Source organism: Coturnix japonica, chromosome 23 (assembly GCF_054131305.1).
Source record: "Coturnix japonica strain WE chromosome 23, WE-NBRP24, whole genome shotgun sequence".
Taxonomy (NCBI): Eukaryota; Metazoa; Chordata; class Aves; order Galliformes; family Phasianidae; genus Coturnix; species Coturnix japonica.
In genome coordinates, this window is record NC_140685.1 from 10,043,535 (window position 1) to 10,064,190 (window position 20,656).

At 54.8% G+C, this 20,656-nt stretch overlaps 2 protein-coding genes across 5 annotated transcripts; one reads left to right on the plus strand and one right to left on the minus strand.

The window, feature by feature from the left end:
• Positions 1–3,224: 3,224 nt before the first annotated feature.
• USH1G (USH1 protein network component sans) lies at positions 3,225–17,371 on the minus strand. 4 transcript variants are annotated; one of them, XR_014936689.1, is made up of 4 exons: positions 11,481–12,130; positions 10,224–10,402; positions 4,189–5,534; positions 3,225–3,580 (listed from the first exon to the last, which is right to left on the minus strand). XR_014936689.1 is itself a non-coding variant. In XM_085522650.1 (4 exons), exons 2-4 carry the CDS (start codon positions 11,574–11,576, stop codon positions 4,289–4,291), a joined length of 1,521 nt encoding a protein of 506 aa, XP_085378776.1. In that variant the 5' UTR covers positions 11,577–11,649; positions 17,249–17,371; the 3' UTR covers positions 3,225–4,288. The 4 variants fall into 4 exon arrangements, 3 of the variants coding, with proteins under 3 accessions (XP_085378776.1, XP_015735836.2, XP_015735835.2); XM_085522650.1 differs by adding an exon at positions 17,249–17,371 and having other exon boundaries at positions 3,225–5,534; positions 11,481–11,649; XM_015880350.3 differs by having other exon boundaries at positions 4,293–5,534; positions 11,481–12,131.
• On the plus strand, positions 12,526–18,403 carry OTOP2 (otopetrin 2). The gene is made up of 7 exons (XM_015880347.3): positions 12,526–13,110; positions 13,673–14,095; positions 14,920–15,056; positions 15,309–15,367; positions 16,015–16,148; positions 16,552–17,441; positions 18,046–18,403. The coding sequence occupies exons 2-7, from the start codon at positions 13,693–13,695 to the stop codon at positions 18,214–18,216; spliced, it is 1,794 nt and encodes a 597-aa protein (XP_015735833.2). The 5' UTR covers positions 12,526–13,110; positions 13,673–13,692; the 3' UTR covers positions 18,217–18,403.
• Positions 18,404–20,656: the final 2,253 nt, after the last annotated feature.

The window sequence follows — 20,656 nt, forward strand, 5'->3', positions numbered from 1 at the left end:
GGATTGGGCTGGGTCAACCGGTGAGTCAGTGCCAAAGGAGGGACCGGCACGGCGGAGGCTTTATTAGCAGGTGAGGGGTGGAGCGAGGCTCCCAGGCAGGCGAAGGCACGGCCGAGGTGCAGCACTGGCCCATCAGGGTCTCGCCCTCTTGCCTCGTGTCTCCACATCCTCAAATCCCCAACCGCTGGCCATGCAGCCTCGCTGCCCCCAGTGCCACCCCTGAGGGCACTGGAGCTGCCCGCGCCCGCAGCCCCGCAGCTCGACACGGCCGCAGCAGTGCCAGGACGCCAGGGATGGAGCAAGGTCAGTGAAACAGGTTTCTCCTCCTCTGTCCCTCGAACTCGGCGCTTTCATTCGCCCTTCCCTGCACAGGTTGGGAGCTCTGCACTTGTTGACAGCGGCTCTCGTTAGCTCTGTTATTGAGCTGGGATGGGGCTGGACGTAGCGGCTCAGTGAGCGGTTGCCTCATGCGTGTCCCCATCTGGGTGTCTTTGCTGCGGCTCTTCCTCCAGTTCTGTAAAGATTCTTTGTGCTTGGAGACCCCTGCTGTGGGGAGGGGGGTTCTGGAGGACCAGCCTCCATGCCATGGGCTGCAATAAGGCTGTGGGTCTGCCTGAGCACCTGGTGCCAGTGCTGGGGACTGGGAGCAGGGCAAGGATTGGGGTCGTCTGGGAAAGGCTGAACACAGTGCCTAGGACAGGAGCCAGGATCCTCCTTCTGCCCCATTCAGGGTTTTTGTCACCTCTCTGAAGTGCTCCCACTCTCCTCAGCATTGAGGAATGGGGTTGGGGACACACAGAGGCGGCATTCCCAAAATGCAGCCTGAGCCAACTGGGGCACCCCATCCCGACCCATTCTCACCCTCCTCCGGGGCGCAGGTCCCTGAGCAGGCCCCATGGTCAGCACAAGGACTGCAATGGGGGACAGGGAGAGCTGAGAGGTGATCTGCTCTTCCTGCTGGCAGCAGGCAATACATGCAGGTTGGAGCTTGGTGTGCTGCACTGGGGAAAACTGTTTCTGGTTGCTGCTCCCCCACCTCATACACTTCTGCAGAAGCAGCTGTGTACCACCACCAAGAGGACTGACAAAAGTGATCACAGCCACAGCTCCACAGCTGCAGAGCAAACGTGCTGCCATTGCCACAGCAAAGCTGGAAATCTCAGATCAGGCACGTGCTTACAGCCAGGTTCCCATGCTGTCCACTGCAAGGCAGCAAGTTTGGGCTGCACCCACACACAGTCGGTGCTCTCAGCTCTGCACTGGCCATGAGGAGAGGTGCTGGGACGCAGACACTGCTCTGCACCAAAGCTGTGCCCCCACTTCCCCAGGAAGCTCCATGCTGTTCCCTCAGCTGGGAGCAGCACTGCTGGGGTGCTCAGTCACAGGCAGAACCCATGTTGGCATTTACAAACTGTGTGAAGCAGACCTAGAAAATAATTGTTGTGTTCATGCTTACAGGTGCAATCCAGCACCTGTAGGGCCAAACCCAACCCCAGCAAGAGGGGCAGCATTTGGGGCCACATCCAGCCCTGTGATCTGATGGGGACAAAGCCACGTGCAGAGGGTGCTCTGTGTTGACCCTCCATGGTGCTGCCTCCATCCCGGCCGTCCCTTCCCATTGTACACCATGTTACTCAGCTGCCTGGCCAGGAAGTGAATTCCCAGCAGGATAGGCAGGAAATTGTTAAGCAAATGGTGTGCAATGGTGAACGCTGGCCTGGCAGGTCGCTGACCCCTGCGCCGCCCTCTGCCTGGCACTGCCATCAGTCACCGGCTCCCAGTGCAGAGCACGACACAGGGCTGGGGACTGAGTGCTGCTGCTGCCCTGCCTCCAGGGCTCACCTCCAGCTATGGGACCCACTTGGTGTCCCACGGCCTCTCCTGGCTTCCATTGTGGTACCCGGCAGTTAGGGATGCAGCATCTTCTGCACCATCAGGGTAGAGAAACACATGCCCAAACACAGAGGCTTGTTTTTGCAGATTTAGCACAGAGAACATCACAGTGTAGTCTGGTGTAGAGGGCTTAGGGCATAAAGGGATGTGGATTCACGGTTCCCTGCTGGGTCTGGTCACCCCAGCTGCTGTGGCTGGTGTTTGCTTGCAGGCAGCCTGGGGCCAGGACAACCAGCCTGATGCCTGGGTTTCTGTTTTGGGAGGGTATAAAAGGGTGTTCTCCAGGGTGTGCCAGCCTGAGCCTCCACCCTGCTTTCACAAGCACCCACTCTAAAAGGAGCTTGTTGATCTTGGTGGCAGAGGAGATGCAATTAATAGCGGTGAGATTTACCTGCCAGGGCCTGGCTGTGCCAGGGGACGGGGGGCAGCCACATCCCCACGTCCCAGGGATGAACAAAGTTCAGCTCCATCCCCAGCCCTGGGGGATGCAGCAGCCCAGGGTGAGCAACCTGCCACAGGACCGGGGGACACCACCCCATATGGGGACACGGAGCATCCTGCCCTGCAGTGCTGGAAACGGCACGGTGGGAAACTGAGGAGCCAAACACCACAGCAGAGCCCAGAGAGCGCCCGGGTCGCTCCTCGGGTTTGGTCCATCCCTGCAGTTGTGGAGGTGACCACGTTGGTCTCTGGGCTCGGCAAACACGGGGGCTGCCTGTGCCCCGTCTGTCCCGTGGCACATCGCTCTTCAGCTCAGCCTCCACAGCTGCTCTCAGGAGGAGAAAGAACCCAGTCGGGAGAGCGAATCTCTGCGTTCCTACAGCCCGACCCAGCTCCGCGGCCCCGCAGCGCGGCCCTTCGCGCTTCCAGGGCCGGACCCAGCAGAGGGAGCTGCGACACCGGGAGCTGAGCGCCCATGTCCCGGGGTGCTCGGACCGGGCCCCGCTGCGCGCAGCCTGGGAAGCGCTGGGTGAAATTCCAGGCTCAGATCCTGTCCTGCAGGGACAGGACGGACACACTGCCCGCGTGGGACAGCCATCCAAGCGGCGTGCTGTAAGGCAGCAGCAGCAAAAGGCAACTACCCAGCAAAACAGCATCTTCGTCTCAGATCATCACAGTTCCCGCAGCACAGATCAGTCTCACGGTCAGGCTGAGCTCCACTGGCAGAAAGCAGGGCTGGAAAGTCTCCAGCTGAACAGCCCCAAACCAGCGTAACCAGAACTCCCTTCCAAACCACAGCATCAAATAATGGACTGAAGTAACCGAGGACCGGGAGACAGAGCTCCACAGCTCCCTGCTGCTCTACCCAGTGCCCCAAATCAACCACTTCCTCGAGAAAGAACAGATGTGATCGTTTATTTTGGGTCCCTTCAAAATACCATCACACTGCTCCTTCCTTTCATGGCTTCGTGTGGTCCCAGGCCCACATGTGTTCCTCTGGTGAGTGGGGGGGGTGGCAGCTGCCCGGTCCCATCCCAGCCGTCCTCCATCAGGCGCCGCTGGGAGCATCTCACGGACGGAGCAGGATGAGGGAGCAGGAGGGCAGGGCACAGGGATGGATGGGGACGGCTGCAGCTTTCAGCTGCCCCAGGAAGAGTCTCTGGCTTGTGATTAATGGCAACTTAGAACTGGGTTGGTTTTGTTAAAAATAGTAATAATAAAAAAAGTAAAATGCTGCTGCTGCTATCTGCAAAAGGAAAGAGAAAAGCCTGTCAGCACCCTGGAGGTCCAAGACTGTGCTAGAAGCTGGAAAAACAAGCATGAAACATACAGATTTGTGAAGGATGGGAAGCAGAAGGAGCACAGTGGCTGGGATGTCAGCAGACGTGACAGCGGGGACACCCATGCTAATAACTTCAGTTCACCTCAATGGCAAGCATGCAGGCCTCCAAACCAAGCCAAACAAACTCTGGAAAGGCCATAAAGTAACAGCTCCAATCCAGATAATGCAATCTCCAAAGATCTCTGAAGATCTGAAGCTCCTGGGGAAGGATTGCCAATGGCACTGGGCAGTGCGCTCAGCCTGCTCCCACTGGGAACCATCATTACTTCTTTCACAAGGTGAAGAGTCAAGGCAAGCGTGAGTGTGGCTGGAAATCCTTGCTAGGGGACTCAGAAGAATCAGACCACAGAGCAGTTTGCATTCATAAAGGTTATGAAACAAAGCAAGGACTTCACATCCTGCCCAGCCACAAGGGCTGTTGAGTAATGAACTAATGCTATTGCCACCTCTCTGAACTCTCATCATTTCCACACAAGCAGGAATTTGCCCACACACAGAAGCACTGAGGTTACCTGGGCTCCTACTTTTCCAGGTGAGTTGAAAAGCAGACCTTACATTATCCAAATCTCCACCCGCCGAAAGGTTTAATCGCTCAGTGGCCCCATCTCTTACTTACAGTTCAGTGTCTACAATAACATCTGGCCTCTCCAGAGTCTGCCGTCTCCTCTGGATGGCATCCACAATCTTTTTCCTGGGGCCCAACGGGATGTTGATGCTCTTCAGGTCATTGTCTGAACACAGCATGAGGGCCTCCAAGTCGATCTTTTCCTTCTTCAAGATAGAGATGAACTCAAACATGTGCAGGGAAGCCAAGAAGGTCTCCAGGGGGCTGGTCTCAGGTTCGTCATCGTCATCAAGGCCCAGCTCCACCTCGTCCCAGGGCAGCTCCTCCGCGTTCCTCTCCTGCAGGCTGTTGGCACTGCCAATGCTGTCGTTGAGACTTGGCGAGCGCTGCAGGCGGCTGCGCAGTTTGACACCCAGCCCGTCCGCGTTGCCTTCCCCCGGCACAGCGGCGTCCTCGCGGCCGATCCCGAAGAGCCCACTGCTGACGTAGTTGCGCCGGAACACCATGGTGCCCAGCCCGGGGCGGTTGAACAAGGACTCGTGGCCAGAGTCGGTGCTGACTTCTGAGTGGGCCGAGTCCATGTGCAGGCCCGGGTCGCTTATGGCACGGGAGACCGTGTCCTCGTCGCTGAGGAACATGTCCCGGATGTTCCTCCGCGTCCACTCCTTGGGGCTGGCGTACGTGCCCTGCTTCACAAACATGACGTCGTTCCCCAGCTGCAGGCCGGACAGGGACCGCACGCTTTTCCTCCCGTCCTCATAGATTTTGAACGTCCCGTCCACCTGCTTCTTCTTCTCCAGCTTCTTCTGTATTTTCGTCTTTCCCTTGGCTGTGCCATGGATGGTGGCTTGTGAGTATGGCAGAGAGGTCACCATGGACATGTGCTGGAACTTCTTGCTTAAGGTGCTACTCGAATAGCTGGAGAAGCTCATGGTGTCTGAGTTATCCAACATTTCCTTTCTGTACCTTTTCTCCATCCTTTCATGGTGCTTCTTCTGCAGCTTCACGCAGTCCTTGATCCTCCGCTCAGCATCCCGGAACGCCTTGTCCTTCAGCTTGCTCACCAGCTTGGGGTTAAGGCTGCTCTGCTTCGCAGCAATGGAGTCCAGGTAGCGCACACACTCCATGTGCCCCTTCATGGCTGCCATGTCCAGCGGGGTGTGGTAGTCGTTGTCCAGGCACCAGATGTTGGCCCCAAAAGAGATGAGGAAGGAAAGGCAGTTCAGGTGGCCGTTGGCTGCTGCCAGGTGAAGAGGAGTGTTCCCCCAGATGTCGCATTTGTCTGGATCCCCCCTGGACAGCAAGGAAAAGAAGTCGTTAGCACACTGCCTCGACTGACAGACCCTGCTGAGAGGTGTCCTAAAGAATGAGCAGTTGAAGGCGCACAGGGTGAAGAGGTACCTGCACAGTGGGTCTTTTTCTCATCTCCCACAGCCCAGTTTTAAGTCTTTTTATGGAGTGTGTAACGCCATGGAATCATGTGCCTGACAGACAGACCTTCAGCAATTCCCATGACTTGAATTTAGCACTCAGGAGATTCGTGTTTCTGCATCAAACCAGTTTTTGGAGGAAGACAGGCCAGGTTCCAATTAGCCCAGAACTGAAAATGAAAGGCTGACTCCAGCTCAGGCCTCAGAGTTTCCAAACTCAAACATACCACTAGGGGTTATGCAGATGCCATCTTCAAGTCTTCAGTCAGATTCCACAGAGGGACACCCCAAAATGCCCCTTTATACACCACAACCCAAGTGGGACTCCATGACATCCCACCACGACAGGAACACCACCACAGAAGGGCCGCCCCATCCTCAGCACAGGCTCTGAACACCGTGCTGCACCTTTGCACCTCCCTGCGATCCGTGCTGGGGAACCCAGAGCAGCAGGGCACGACTTCAGGAGGGAACGAGGGCAAGGCTGCAGCTCTGCCATGGGGTTGGGGCTCTGGGGGGTTGCCGTACCACGTGTGGTTTCGATTGCACGTTGGTATGAGCACATCCTAAGAATCCAGTTTCAGAGAAAGTGCAGATAAGGTTTCTGCACTCCTCAAGAGTTGGACGTGTGATTAACGCCATTAATGTCTCTTCTCACATCGTGGCCTGTCCCAGCCGCGCTGCTGGGCACAACTTGCCCACACCTCCTGCCTCCCCTGACGGGACAGACATGACCACAGGACTTGAGAGACTTTCACCATTCTGCCGTTCCCCTGTATCTATGATCTGCTGAAACAAGAGATGGCTCACACCCCTGCTGGCACCAGCTTTCACTCGAGCGTGTGTGCTAATGATATGCAGCCAGCAGTATCTGTCAACAGAGCACTCTCCTTAAGAGCATGGATAAGGCAAAGCTTTCTGTGAAGGCTGCATGGCTCCAGGCAGCTCCTGCCCTGTTCCCCTCTGCCCTTCCCTATGGGCTCCATGGGAACCTGGCACTGTCCCTTCACCACAAGGCTCCCATTAAGCAGCAGCCAAAAGGCTCAGGACTGTGTAAGGGAACTGAACCCCACAAACGCTACAGGATTTATGTATTCAGAGCTTTCGACATCTCTCATAGAAGCAGAGAAAAGATGCAGAGATGAGGGGGCTGAGAGGAGGAGGACGGGAGGCTGCGGGAGCCCATCAAGGCACCAGGAGAGGTCCTGCAGCAACACCAAGCTCCCAGGAGCAGTAACTCCCCAGCCTTCACTCCCACCCCTGTAGTGACATGTCCAGGCTGGGAAATTCATGGGCAGGATAAATATTTGATGATTTGCAAGAGAGGAGTAAATTATTGATGCAGCTGGATTAAAGAGCCAGCGAAACTGGAACTGCTGGGGCTGGTGGTGGGGTCCAAGGGCATGAGAGCAGCCACACATGTATGCGGATCTGTGATTCGGACGGGCACTTGGCAGTGGGCTCAGATGGATCAGCCTTGCAAGCTGCATGGATGTGTCACCATAACGTTCCTCTCACATCCACCCTGTTTGGGTGGCAAAGAGCAAAGCCAGAAAGGTCCCAGGGGATCCACATCTGAAGGTCTACTTTGCTCATCCTTTCATTGCCTCCAAGAATAAATGAGGGGAAAGATCACCAAACCCAGCTTTCCCTGGACATTTCCACCGGCTAGAAGCAAAACATATAATGCAGAATTAGATCCCTAGGTGCCTTTGTCCCATTAACGTCTGCCAGAGGCATTAAAAACAAGGAAGGAGCAATGCTGACTCGCAAAGTAGATGTGTTTGATCTGGATAATAACCAGCCCTCCCCCTGGTGGGTGCCCGTCTGCCCAAAACTTCCCCTCCAGGGCACTGAGCATTGGCTGATGCTGACTGCAGGTCCACTAAGTGGGAACACATTTTAATAACAGGTGTGAAGTATGGAGTTTCTCAGCTTCAAAGTGGTTTTGAGTGCTGAGTCAACTCCCATAATAATCGCTATTAAAAATGCAGTTAATTGAGCTCCCTGGGTGGATGTGTGCACCTCCTGAGTCACCGCGTTCTCCCCATGACACGCACGCTCACTCCCTTCCTGCCGGTTTTCCCCTTCCACTTCTCCCCTGGGACCCCAATTAGCCTGGGACCTGCTGGCACTTACACACGTCCTCCCCTGGCCACACGCACAGAGTTCCTCCATAGCAAGGGGCTGGCTCATGGCACACTCAGGTGTGGGAGGAGTGGAGCCTCTGACTGGGACGCAGAGCAACCCTGGGATCTGCAAAGCAGATGGCAGCATGCAGAAAATCATTCATGGCTTGAGGAAAAATCAACCAGCTTCAGGGCGATGACGTAAGCAAAGCTTAGAAACGAGCAGAAAAATGAGCTTGGGAGCCAGCACAGAGCCTGAGGTGCTGCCCTGTGAGCTTTGCTGAGTCAGGGACTCAGCTTTTGTCCAATGAGTTCAGGTTCCACACAACCCAGCACCAGATGCTCCACGTGAGGCTCAGCTCAGGGCTGTCTGCGCCGCTGGTCGCACTCCATCCCACTCCTGTGCTGACCCCCAGGCTGCACCCCTGAGCCCCCCACTGCCACGGCCGCAATGCACAGCACTGCCTGTGGGTCTGTACAGCAGGAAGATGTGCCCTGCAGCCCTGTGGGCTCCCACAAAATAAGGAGGTGCTCCCGGCAGAGAGCCTCAGCCCCTGGAGATCTGGAGCTGGACTGATGCCCATCACTGCCACAGCAGTGCGTAACAGACCGTGCTGAAGAATGACCGTCTGAAAATCTGCAGCACTAAATGCCAGACAGCCTCCTTTACCATCCATTGTGTTAATTGAAGGGTTTTTTTCCTGTGCCAGAGCCCAGCCAGGAGGAACAAAAAGGCTTTTTGTGTCTCTAATTAGAAGGATGAGCACTGCTGTCCTCTCTGCCCATCCCCTCCAGCAGTGGCACTGAGGCAACAGTCCACTGCAGCATCTCTCCACTGCCCAGCACTGCTTTGGGGCACTGGGTGCTCTCAGGTGCCCCCAGGACCCCAAATCTTCCCTTGCTCTGCACCATTTCCCCTGCCCAGCACTCCTGGATGGGAGTATTTCCATTCCTCTGCACGGGATGGAGGGATGAGGAGGTTTTGCTGCTGTCTGTGTGGTGCTGGGCATGCAGAGAAGGACGCCTGCTTTGCCCTGCCATCCTTCACCTAAAGGGCACCGTTCCTTTGCCGTGCTATTTTCCCTGTCAGCAGCAAATGTATATTAGGCCATTAATTAATCAGCAGCCGAGCAGCGCTCAGACAGATCCAGCAGGATTTAATTTAATGTGAATTTATAAAAGAGGCTCCCATGCAGAACTGTAACCCTTGAGCTTGGTGGAAGGCACAGATGTGTGGGTCAGCACTGGGCAGGCTTTGGACCCAGCCCCTCCAGCATGGCTCCTGGCTGTCAGAGCATCTGCAGAATCCTTTCTAGCCCAGCTGAGTGGCAGCCCAGGGCATCCCCTCCTGGGCTCTGCTCTCAGCACAGCATTGCCCTCTCCCCAATGCACATTCCATCCTGAGCTTTCCCCTGTTGTGCCAGGCACTAAGGGACTTATCAGAATAGATATACACAGCCTTTCTAGCTCTGGATTTGAAGAGAAAATGCTTTATAATGGAGGAGCTGTAATGCGTGACTGAGCTCTGCCTGTAAACACAGCCCTTGGGCCAAAGCAAACCAAAGCGTCTGGAGATACAGAGCCCAAAACAGGAACAGCAGAGATGCAGCTGATCATATAGAAACACAGCCCAGGGTGGGCGCAGGCAGGGAACTGTCATCCTGGGAGCTGACAGATGAGATGTTCAGCAAAGCTGTACAGAATGAACACTGACATGCTCCTGGAGGAGGTGAGGGAGAACAGAGGAGAACAGGAAGGAATCAGGTGCAGCACACCTTGCCGTAGCACAGACCTTGCAAAGCTTCAACCTACACCAAAGCACAAAGCCCCACTGGTGCCATTTCCTTCCCTCTGTGCATCCACACCAGCAACCCTCAGACCTGGCAGCCCCTGCAGGGCCTTAAATCTGCCCCCAGTTAATCTGCTCCTATTTCCTGAGCTCCAGGTGCAAACCAGGCTGCTGGTGGGACACATCCTGATCTTGTTTTGGGTAGGACAAGAGAGCATCACCCACTGCCAGCTGGCACAGCATGCATCCCTCCTCCATGCGAGCGTTTTGTGGGACAGGAGGACTCGTTGTCTCTGTCCCCTCATTCAGGAGGGCTGGCTTTGTGGCAGTGACCCAGTGTGCCAATGTTTCGGCTCTGTCTGTCCTTACAGGACCTGACTCAGGGCTCCCACAGGGAGACACAGCCCTACATGGGAGCTACAGAGCAAAGGGATGGTTATAGGGTCAGAGAAGCTGGGAAGACCCAGAGAGGGCTTAGGAAAAGAACAACAAGGAGAGAAAAATAACAAGTAGGGGATAGGAGTGAGGGTGGTATGGACAGCAGCCATGGCTTTGTAGGACAGCTGCACAAGGAAGGGGACAGCCACAGTCTGCACTACCCTGCGCAGGGAACCGCGCACTCCCCAGCACTCACCCTCTGCTGACAATGAGGCGCAGGGCGTCCAGGTTGCCATGGTAGGCAGCCCATAGGGTGGGGGTCATGCCATCCTCATCCGGCGAGTTCAGGTCCTTCTTGGTGGCTTCTTTCAGCAGGTCCAGGTAGCCATCCCGGGCCGCTCGGTGGTACTGGTCGTTCATGGTGTGCAGCAGTCCCTGGGGGAGCACATGGGTGCACAGGGGGCTCAGGGAGCGGGCATGGAGAAGGGGAGCTGCCAGGAGGGCCCCGTCACCTCGTGCAGCTCTGCCCTTAGCAGGACACCTGAGAAGTGCCGGCAGGGAGGCAGGGACTCCTTCCAACCCAGACACGCTCTCCAGGGCTTCCCCTGGGTCCTAAACATCCCCTGGCACCTCCGCTGGCTCCGCAGCGCAGCAGAAGCTTCAATTAAGCAGCATTGCTGCACCAGGCTCAGCCAAGTGCTGTGGATGCGGGGTCACCCTGAGATAGCTTGCCAGGTCTGAATGTCTCTTAACAGAGCAGGCAGAAGGCATTACGGGCTGAATCTTGCCTGATGCCCCACGCACCTGACCTCAACATGGTCAGCGAGGGCTCATGAAGCAGCAGTGGGAGCTTAGCCCCATCACAGGGGGGACATGGAGGGACCCCAACGCCATCCCTGCTTGTGTCTGAGTACCTCTAGTACCTCTGCCACAACGTGTCAGAGGGGCAACACGAGCCCCCCAGCACCTTTCATGCTAACACCAAATTTCTGCAGGGAGCTGCTCAGCACCAGGGAATCTGCTCTCACGGGATCCTCAGGCCCGGGGCACCCTCTGCTGTTAGGAGGTGCCAAGATGAGCCCGGATGTTGCCCAAGGCACGTGGCTGCAGCAGCGTGTTGTATCACCAGTGAATCCCAACCCCTGGGCCATGCCATCAGGGAGGAGGAATTTCCTGCTGCTCTCCATGCTGAGCCCCAGCAGTGCTCTGTGGCAGCGGGGTTCTCTGCCGGCCTCGTGCCTGGCTGCAGGGGTGGCACAGGATGGGCTGGGAGCGGGGTGAGAAAGGGAGGGCAATGCAGAGCAGCACCGGGTGCAGTGATTAAGCATGGGGTGACGGCACCGAGTCCCACCCCCGGGTCCTCTACCGCACAGCCATCCGTCATGGATGCACCACACATAGAGGTATTTGCTGCCGGGATCCTTCAGGTGAAAAGCAGCCTAGTAATGCCTGCAATTCATTACTGAGGTTATTTAATGATTCCTGCACTATTACTCGCTACACTTGTTATTACCGTGCTCTGTGGTGGCTCCCACGGGAGACCGAGAGCGTTGCCCAAGGCAGGAAATGCTCGTTCCTCTGTTTCTGCTGTCAGTGCAGCTCCCTGCATGCTGCACTGTCCCCAGGCATTGAAGGCCAGGCTGGATGTGGCTCTGGGCAGCCGGGTCTGGTGGCTGGTGACCCTGCAGGGGGTTGGAGTGAGATGATCTCGGAGATCCTTCTCAGCCCAGAGCATTCTATGGTTCTATGGTTCTATGCACAGTCTGCAGAGCCCACACGCTGTCCCCAAATAAAACCAGCGTGGATCAGTAAAAAGTAGCTGAAAAGTCATCTGTGTTTGACCAGACTTTCCAGTAGGCCCCGTATTCTTCAGTCTTTGCTTACAAAGTTTCCTACTTACTGGGAAGATGCTGGATATGTGAGGAAAAGGAACACAGCAGCGGCTCCACATCCGTGGGCCAGTTTTTAGGTGGTCCGACATGGAGCCAGGAGTTGGACCTCACGGGTCCGGCCCGGTCCCGGTGTGAGCTGCGGGCGGAGAGCGGCCCCGCTCGGCAGAGCCGCGGGGTGCGGTGCAGCCGGTGGGTGGCAGCAGGGAAGCGGCGCCGCCGTGTGCGCTGCGCCGGGGAAGGGAAGGGAAGGGAAGGGAAGGGAAGGGAAGGGAAGGGAAGGGAAGGGAAGGGAAGGGAAGGGAAGGGAAGGGAAGGGAAGGGAAGGGAAGGGAAGGGAAGGGAAGGGAAGGGAAGGGAAGGGAAGGGAAGCTCCCGGGGAGGTTTTTCCTATCGAGGAACGAAACGCGTTATGCGCTGCGTCTCCTCGTCTCCTTGCTGGAATGTAACAGCGAAGTCACACCGAGCCCCACTGCGGGCTCCAGCCCGCCCCACTCTGCTCCCATCCCAGCTGCTCTGTGCGCTGGGCTCGTTTCTCCTTGAAATGGGAGAGGAAAATCTCCCAGCGGGCAGCGAAAGGCCGATCCCACCCCGAGAGGCAGCGCCCGGCAGAGGGGAGCAAAGATTCCCATCCCCAAACGCTGCTCCACTTTTGTGCTAAACCTTCATCCTCATGGGCGTCGTGGGACGAAGCCGAGCTGCCCCCGGCAACAAAAAGATACAAACACAAATTTCTTCCTTTTCCTTAAAAACATTCCTGTGCAGGGCAGGCTGGGAGCGCGCTGAGGGGAACGGCACAGGGTGAGGTGCAGTGTTTGCCGTGCTCAGTTAACCAGAACACCAAGCCCAACTCCGTCAGCAAAAAGTTCATCACCTAAAGTGTCTGCTCTCGAGGCATGAGATGCTGCGGTGCAGTTCGTTGGGTTTGGTGGCTCTGCTCTGCCTATGGCAGCTGTGACCCTGCAGCCGAGCGGTCGTGCCATGCTCAGCAGTGCTCTCACCTCGTGCCCTCCCCAGGTAAATAACCCTTATCTCCTCATCTCTCATACTTCCCCAAAACCAGCAATTGCCCAAAATGGATCATGTGAGTTTCCCTGAGAAGTCCACAGAGCACTGCTGCCAGCACCAGACATGGCATAAATCACAGAGACATCCCAGCGGGTATAAATTCTTTGACTGACTGAGCTGCAGCAACGGGGAAACCTCTCCAGCAGCCCAGCGAGAGCAGAGATTGGACTCCAGGCAGCAAAGCAGGTTGGTGCAATGCTCAGTTTGAGCAATCGCTTTGCTTTATTTCAGGAATTGAGGTGCAGGGCCTGGCACAACAGGCTCACGTCACTCTTGCAGGAACTGCTGCAAACCACAGTGTGATGTTCTGAAGGCTCCCAGGGTTTTCTCACCTTTCCTTGGCCATCCCCTAAGCCAGCATGACGTTTTTTCTCTGAACATTTAGTGGTTGGCATGCAGAAGTCAAACCACGTTGGACATTTGCCCTGGGATATTTGATCTTGGGAGTGCACTCCTGGTGCCTTTCCAGTATCTTACATCAATAAACATCGGTATATACGTTGCATGGCAAATTAGGCATTGCTTTGTTAAACAGTCCTGTTATCTGCCCATGCAAAAGCATCTTAAGCAAGGGGAACCGGGAAGAAGCAGCATGAATATAAGCTCATCCCTCTTCTTGCTCTTCCTGTCTCAGACTTTTGCGTTCCTCTGACACTTTCTCTCCTCCTCATGCCATGTCTCACGTTGGTCCAGCCCTCGGCTGTTCAAAATGAAGTGACCTCGTGCTCGTGGTCTCTCCTCCCAACAGCGTCCCCCCTCAGCTGAACCATGACTGAAGAGCCCCTGCGGAAGGACAGTGAGATCAGACGGTCCAACTCCAGCATGGGCTGTGGATCCAAGGATGACAAAGCCAGCCTGGCTTCCAGCCAGACGAGGTCCCTCAGCCTGCAGCCCCACCAGCCCTCTGCTCCAGGCTCCAAGGAAGTGTGGAAGAAGGGTGGCCGCATGTTCTCCATCCTGCTGGCCGTGCACTTGGCCCTGCTGGCGTGCACGCTGGTGAGCAGTGGGGCTTTTGAGAGAATTGCCGTGCATGATTACGATGTCTTTTTCCTACTGACTGTCATGATGCTGGTAGTCATCATATGGATTATCTTCTACCTCGTCAGCACCTCCCGGTGCCCAGATGCCATCCTCTGCAAAGACTCCCACGCTGGACCCATCTGGCTGAGAGGTAGGAGCTTAGGGGTGAGGGCTGGAGGTGAGACTACAGCATTACATACAAGATGTCAGGGATGACTTAATGTTCATTCAAACCCTTTGAAGTGTTTTGAATGCATTCCATAGGAGGGAAGCTCTACTTTATCAGAGCACTGAGTTAATTTCATGTTTACACAGTCTGCTCAGGCCCAAGAATCGCATCTCCTCCATAAAACTTCCTTCATCACAGCCACGATAGCTCATTTCCACACAGTGTATACTTACTTCCTTCTCCTCCTAAATCCATGCTGGAGGCATTGGGAAGATGGCATATCCAGGCTAGAACCATGGTGATGTGGCAATGAAGGACATGGTTAGCAGGCATGGTGGGGATGGGTCAGTGATCGGACTTGATGATCTTAGAGGTCAGTTCCAACTTTAATGGTTCTATGAGCAGTATGTGTGAGCTTTAATTATTACACAGAGGAACAACCACCTGGGACACAACCTCCTTCCCCTGTGCTGGTACCATCATCTGCTCCTAGACCCTCAGCTACCAATTCTCCCTTTATCCACGATGGCTCTTGGTACTTGATAATACCGGGTTCCTCCCCAGACTTGCAAGACCTGCTGTCTCCAGTCAGAGCAGAGTGATGATCTGGATGACTTTCCAAAATCCCTTCCAGCCAGAACTACTTCACATGATTCCATTGGTGCTAAGATGTCTTGGGTGGTGGGAAAGGAAAACTGAAGTAGAAATAAAGGTTCTCCATGACAATAGTTCCTCTTCTTCCTTTCATCCCCCTGCATTAGCCTGTGTGTGCAAACATCTTCTGTTTGGTTCTGGTTCTTCAACAGGAGGCCTGATCCTCTTTGCCATTTTCAGCCTCGTCATGGATGTGTTCAAAATAGGATATTACTCCAGCTTCTACAGCTGCCTGTCTGCAATCAAAATAATGTACCCCATCGTGCAAGCGATATTCGTGGTTGTGCAGGTGAGATGGCTGAGCTGCCCCGGGGAAGAAGCTCCAACCCCAAAGAAAGAGTTCAACAACTGAGGTGGGAATAGGGTTTGGGCATGGGCAGAGCAGAGGCAGTGGGAGTGGGCAGGAGGAGAAAAGAAAGAACAGCTAGCATATGAAATGACCAGGACTATGGGCTAACAGCCACAAAGCAAGAGACCCCTGCTTCAGAATGATGATTTTCTTGCAACTAAACTTTCTTGCATCTCCTCTTGTCCTTGCCAGACATACTTCCTGTGGATCTCTGCCAAAGACTGTGTCCACGTGCACCTGAACGTTACCAGGTGAGCGCTGCTGCTCTTTGATGCAGAGGAAGGAGGTCTCTGCAAACCTCCTGCATTCACACAGCTGAGAGGCCACAAGGGAATAATCCCATCTGCCCTAACACTAGCCCAAATTCACCTGCTGGGCACCCAGCTGGCCCAAGTCCCAGCTCATGCAGTTGAGGCTTATGACTGATGGATTGAGCAGAGCTGGGATCCAGTTCAAGGATATGAGCATTGATCAAACAGATTAGTATGAAATAAATAATTAGTACTAAATAAAATCCTTCATTGCTGACTTTTTCCTTCCTAGGAAAGACAAAGTTGCAGTAGGTAAGCCTCAGGCTAAACAAGAAATAGGATCTTGTCCACTTTTGCAACACCAGACACCAACTGAAACCTGTTCATCCATCCTGTATTGAGTTATTTCAAAACCAACAAGAGGATTTTGGGCTTTTCTAATTCTCAAAAAGATGGACACAGAGTAGGAAGAGAGTGAGAGCAGCATAACAGAAGTTTGGGCTTTACAGCCCTGACCATTAAAGTGTCCACAAACCTCATCCAGCAGTTCCTGCAGCCCCTCTTATTGTTTGCATATCTACTATGCAGATGGGAGAGATGGAGCATAGAGCCATTGCCTTAATCCCATCATCCTCTTCTTTCTGCAGGTGTGGCTTGATGCTGACTCTGACCACAAACTTAGCAGTGTGGATGTCAGCGGTGACAGACGAATCTGTTCACAAAGCGCATTCAAAGCTGAAGAAAAATACAACAGAGGAGCTGTTCAGGTGGCTCCTGAAAGGTAATTCCCTCATTTGTGAAGCCAGATGGTCCAGGGATTGAGCTGAAAATCAGGTTTTACCCATTTTCAGAAGGCCCATCTAGAGCCACTATATTAGCAGCAGAGTGGTAATGTTCATTTCCCAGTGAATAGATGGAAGAGTCAGGAAGGTGAAAGGGTTTGGACGAGTGGAATGGGAACAAAGAAGGAGGAAAAGAAAGCTCTAACCTGCTGCCTGTCTGGCTTCTTTGGAAAAACATGAATACCAGAAAGCTGAAGCAGATGTGTCCTCGTTTCCAAAGCTGTCACATTCTTTCGTTGGCTTTGTTTTCTGTGACCCAAAGTATTTGGTTCTTTGGGGCTGCCAACAAGTGCTGGCTTCCCCCCGTAACACCACTGTATCTGTTCTTTCACCTTCTTTCAGTGGGAATGAGAAGCAGCTCGACAGAAGCGTGCAATTGCAACAGCCAAATCTGCCAGATCTTCAAGAATGGCTACTACTGGCTGTACCCCTTCAACATCGAGTACAGCCTGTTTGCCTCCGCCATGGTTTACGTCATGTGGAAGAACGTCGGGCGCTTTATAGACCATCACTCCCACCACATCCAGCACCTGAAGTTCAAGCTCTTCAGAAGAACCTTCTTTGTGGGCATCGTGCTGGGCCTCATCATCCTGGTGAGCGGCTTAGGAGTCCTTATCGTTTATGAGGTGCAAGTAAATTCCAGCACTGAGCCCAGCAAGAAGAGCCAAGCCCTCACCATGTACTACATCTTCAACATTGTTTGTCTGGGCCTGATGTCCCTCGTCTGCATTGGGGGCTCTGTCATCTACCGCTTCGACAAGAGAGACATGGATCGGCACAAGAACCCGACACGGACGCTGGACGTGGCGCTGCTGATGGGGGCTGCCCTGGGGCAGTACGCTATTTCTTACTACTCCATTGTAGCCATCGTGGCCAGCACGCCCAGGGACGCCATCAGCGCGCTCAACCTCACTTATGCCCTCCTCATGATCGCCCAGCACACCTTCCAGAACATCTTCATCATTGAAGGCCTTCATCGGCAGCCCCCCAAGGAAGACCACAAGCACAGCTCGCACCAAAAGGAGCTCTATGGACTCACCTTTGTCAACGTCAACGCGGTGTCCCTCCGGATGCCCGACAGCGGCAGCGCGTCGGCACCGAGCACCACCCCCGGCTCCGAGGGCACCCATCCTTCTGACCTCGTGCGGTCCCTCACGGCCCCCAAGAAGATAAACTGGAGGAGGAAGTTCTTAAGGGAGATCTCCATGTTCCTCCTGCTGTGCAACATCATAGTGAGTACATGCAGAAAGAACTCCTTGGGGTGGGGGAGGAGAATATAGAATGACCCGAGGTAAAGAATGGGTTTTCTAGAGAGCAGGCAGCACAACTTTTCTCAGTACCCACAGCCTGGGAGCCCAAGCCTGGCCCCCTGCAGAGGTGCTGGGCTGCACACTGCAGCTTTGCAGGGCCTCCAAGTGCCCAGCTGGTCACAGACATCGTGTCCTCAAACCAACTGTACGTATCAGCAGACAAAGAGCAGCCTGATGACTCCCACACAACCAGATACGCACATGGCTGAGCCCAGCTCGGTTTGCACACGCAGAGCTGCTGCCAGCTCAGCCCTGCTCACACCACCTGCTCCACCCAAGCAGCCGCTACCTGCAGGCACAGCCTGCACAACCGCATCCCATAGCGAGGGCTTTGGCACTCAGTCTGGGGCACAGATGGCAGTTCTTCCTTGGGCACAACAGACCATACCTGATCTCGATGCCAACCCACACTCCTGGCCCATGCCCAGGAGTCTCTCTCTCCTCACCTCTCAGTAGCCGTCAGTGCAGGTGGATGCTGTGCTATACGCCTTTCTCACTGCAGTGTCTTCTCCCATTTCTCAAACAGCTCTGGATCATGCCAGCATTTGGTGCCCGGCCCCACTTTGACAATGACACAGAACTGAACTTCTATGGTGATTCCATGTGGCCGGCCATTGTGGACATTTGCCTCCCCTTTGGGATCTTCTACCGAATGCACGCAGTGGCCAGTCTGCTGGAGGTCTGCATCATGTCCTGATGAACTCTCACACAAGGAAGATGAGAACCTCCTCAATCCACCCACCTCCATCCCCTCAGCTGGGGGCCTGGCCCCACGTCCTGCAGGCTCCTCACTGCTGCCTGAATCGTGTCCTTGCACAGTGCTGGGCATTTCTGAACTGTTAGTGAAGATCATCCCAATAGAGCTCCAGATTTTATTTTTGCTACGTGTGTGTGGATGTGCACTTGAGTGTGTTTGAAGTTCTCAGAACTTAAAGAAAAAAAGAAAAAAAAAAAAAAAAAAAAAAAGGAAGGAAGCAGAGTAGGATGATGGTAATAACCCTCAGCTCATGCACAGAGAATCACCTTCCTCCCCAGTGCCCGCTCACCCCACAACACTGCTTTACTCTCCCAGGAGCACTTGGCCCCATGGCCAGTCGCTGCCTCACAGAGGGATCGGCTCAGGAGGGAATGGCAAAGGAAGGGAAACCACTGCAGCTCCAGTACTGCCAGTCAGAACCCACCCCCTGCCCTGCAGAGATGTGAACAAATTGCTGCCACCAAAGGCTCTGGGAACACTTTGTTCACCCTCTGCATCACCCGTCCCTATTGCCCGCACTGAGCCCTCCCAGCACAGCCCTTCCCCTGCAGAGCAGGGTGGGATGCTGACGGCTGCGCTGCTGCTGGCAGGGCTGAGCATGGGGCTGCCCTGGCACTTCTCCCCCATGATTTTCCTGAATCAGTGCTCATGAGCCACAGAGATCATAGGGGTGAGGGAGCACAATGAAGAGTTTTTCTTTACTTCTTTTTTAATAGATTTTTTTTTTTTTTAAATAGCTGAACCTTTTTGTACACAAAATTATTTATTGATTTTCACTGTAATGCTCAACTCCTGGAGGGTTCCCTCTGTGCCCCACAGGGCAGAAATCATCCCAAAGCTACAGCCTCCCCCCCCAGCTCCTGCAGCCTCAAGGTAGGAATGCACTGCACTGCAATGCACTGCCAGCCTTGGGGGCTTTGGGGCGCACACACACAGCCCCAGCACGCACCTCTGGGTGCCTGCAGCTCTCTATGTACCATGGCATCACAGAACGGGTTGGGATGGAAAGGACCTCGGGCAGACCCTGTTCTATGGTTCCTGTTCCCGACCCAAGGCTGCAGGCAGTAGGAATGGGCTCACTGCACTGCGCGGAGCCCAGGCAGAGCTGAGGGCTGCCCACATTGCCCAGAGAGGTGTGAGCCCAAAGGGCACAGCTGTGCTTTGCCTGCACCCCAACACACCCACAGTTCGTGTTCGAATAAAGAGTGCTCCAGAGATGGCAGAGATTGAGCCTTTTCTTACCGGTGTGTGTGTGCATCTGCCAGAGAAAATACAAAATAGAACAGATTGCCATACCTGGCATTGAGCTGAGTGCTTTTCCAACTTCCATGCCCAGGGACTGCCTGGATGCGGCTCCTCAGGTGGGTCCTTCCCTCCACTGCCCCTCCCAGCCCCACAGACTGGCTCTCGTATCAGCATCAACCTGGTAAAGATAAAATCTCTGCTCAGTAACATTACCTTTCCTAAAACAAAACCCTCTCAATTTTGGCTGCCAGAGCCATGGGTTATGGCAGGAATGAGACACACATGGTGCACTGACATCACTCCTACATACACCCTTACTCTGCTTTACCCCACATCGCTCAGGGGAAATACCACCCACAAGCACAGTGGGTTCAGTGGGAGCTGAACCCACCAACACAAACCCAGCAGCCCGGGGTCAGTGCAGGGCCTGCATGAGAGGCAGCAAGGAGCAGGAAATCAAAAAGCTCTGCTCCAAAAAGAGCAGGGAAGGTCACAGGAAAGGCCACGGGACACGACCTGAGTCATCATCCCAGTGCTGCCACAGCTTTCCATCCCCTCCTCTGCTTCTTAATCATCTGTTATTTGAGGGTGCGTTTTGTTTTGTTAGGGGAAAAAGAAGTCGTTTATCGGGGTGATTTGCTCTGAGGCGTGTCAGAGACAGGGGAGGAATCCAAGTTAATCATTGCTGTCCGTGTGGAGCTGGAAGTGGATGCGGCCAGAAGTCCCAGGGCAGGGGGTGATGATGGGGCTGCAGCACACGGTGGGGCTCAGCCCTGCAGCAGGAGCACAGCGGGGCCTGGGCAGGGCTGGGACAGCACTCTGCAGGGGTCCTGCCCTGCTGAATCTCCCACCAGGAGCACCCGAATTCCATGGGGAGATGCATGAAACACGAGGAGAATGCAGAGCTGAGCATCGCCAGCACAGAGCCTCATGGGCTCAACCTGTCCAGCTCTGACCGTGACCCAATGGGCGCTCACCCACCAGCCCCACAGGAGACGTCACTGTCATGATTATCAGCAGAGGGAAAGGAGGAAGGGTGTGGGCTGCCGGGAGCCGCAAGGCTCGCAGCATTCCTCAGAAAGCCCTTGGGCAAACACAGCCGCTGGGCACCAACCTCCTTCCTCCTTGGCTCCTG

Bases quoted from the DNA above. Each gene is read 5' to 3' on its own strand.
- USH1G (XM_015880350.3), bottom strand. From the start codon at position 11,702: ATGCTCTGGGCTGAGAAGGATCTCCGAGATCATCTCACTCCAACCCCC. The intron at 10,403-11,480 runs GTAATAACAAGT...GTGCTCCCCCAG, and splicing joins GGGAGCCACCACAGAGCACG to GGACTGCTGCACACCATGAA. The intron at 5,535-10,223 runs GTGAGTGCTGGG...CTTGCTGTCCAG, and splicing joins CGCCTCATTGTCAGCAGAGG to GGGGGATCCAGACAAATGCG.
- OTOP2 (XM_015880347.3), top strand. From the start codon at position 13,693: ATGACTGAAGAGCCCCTGCGGAAGGACAGTGAGATCAGACGGTCCAAC. The intron at 14,096-14,919 runs GTAGGAGCTTAG...GTTCTTCAACAG, and splicing joins TGGACCCATCTGGCTGAGAG to GAGGCCTGATCCTCTTTGCC. The intron at 17,442-18,045 runs GTGAGTACATGC...TTTCTCAAACAG, and splicing joins TCCTGCTGTGCAACATCATA to CTCTGGATCATGCCAGCATT.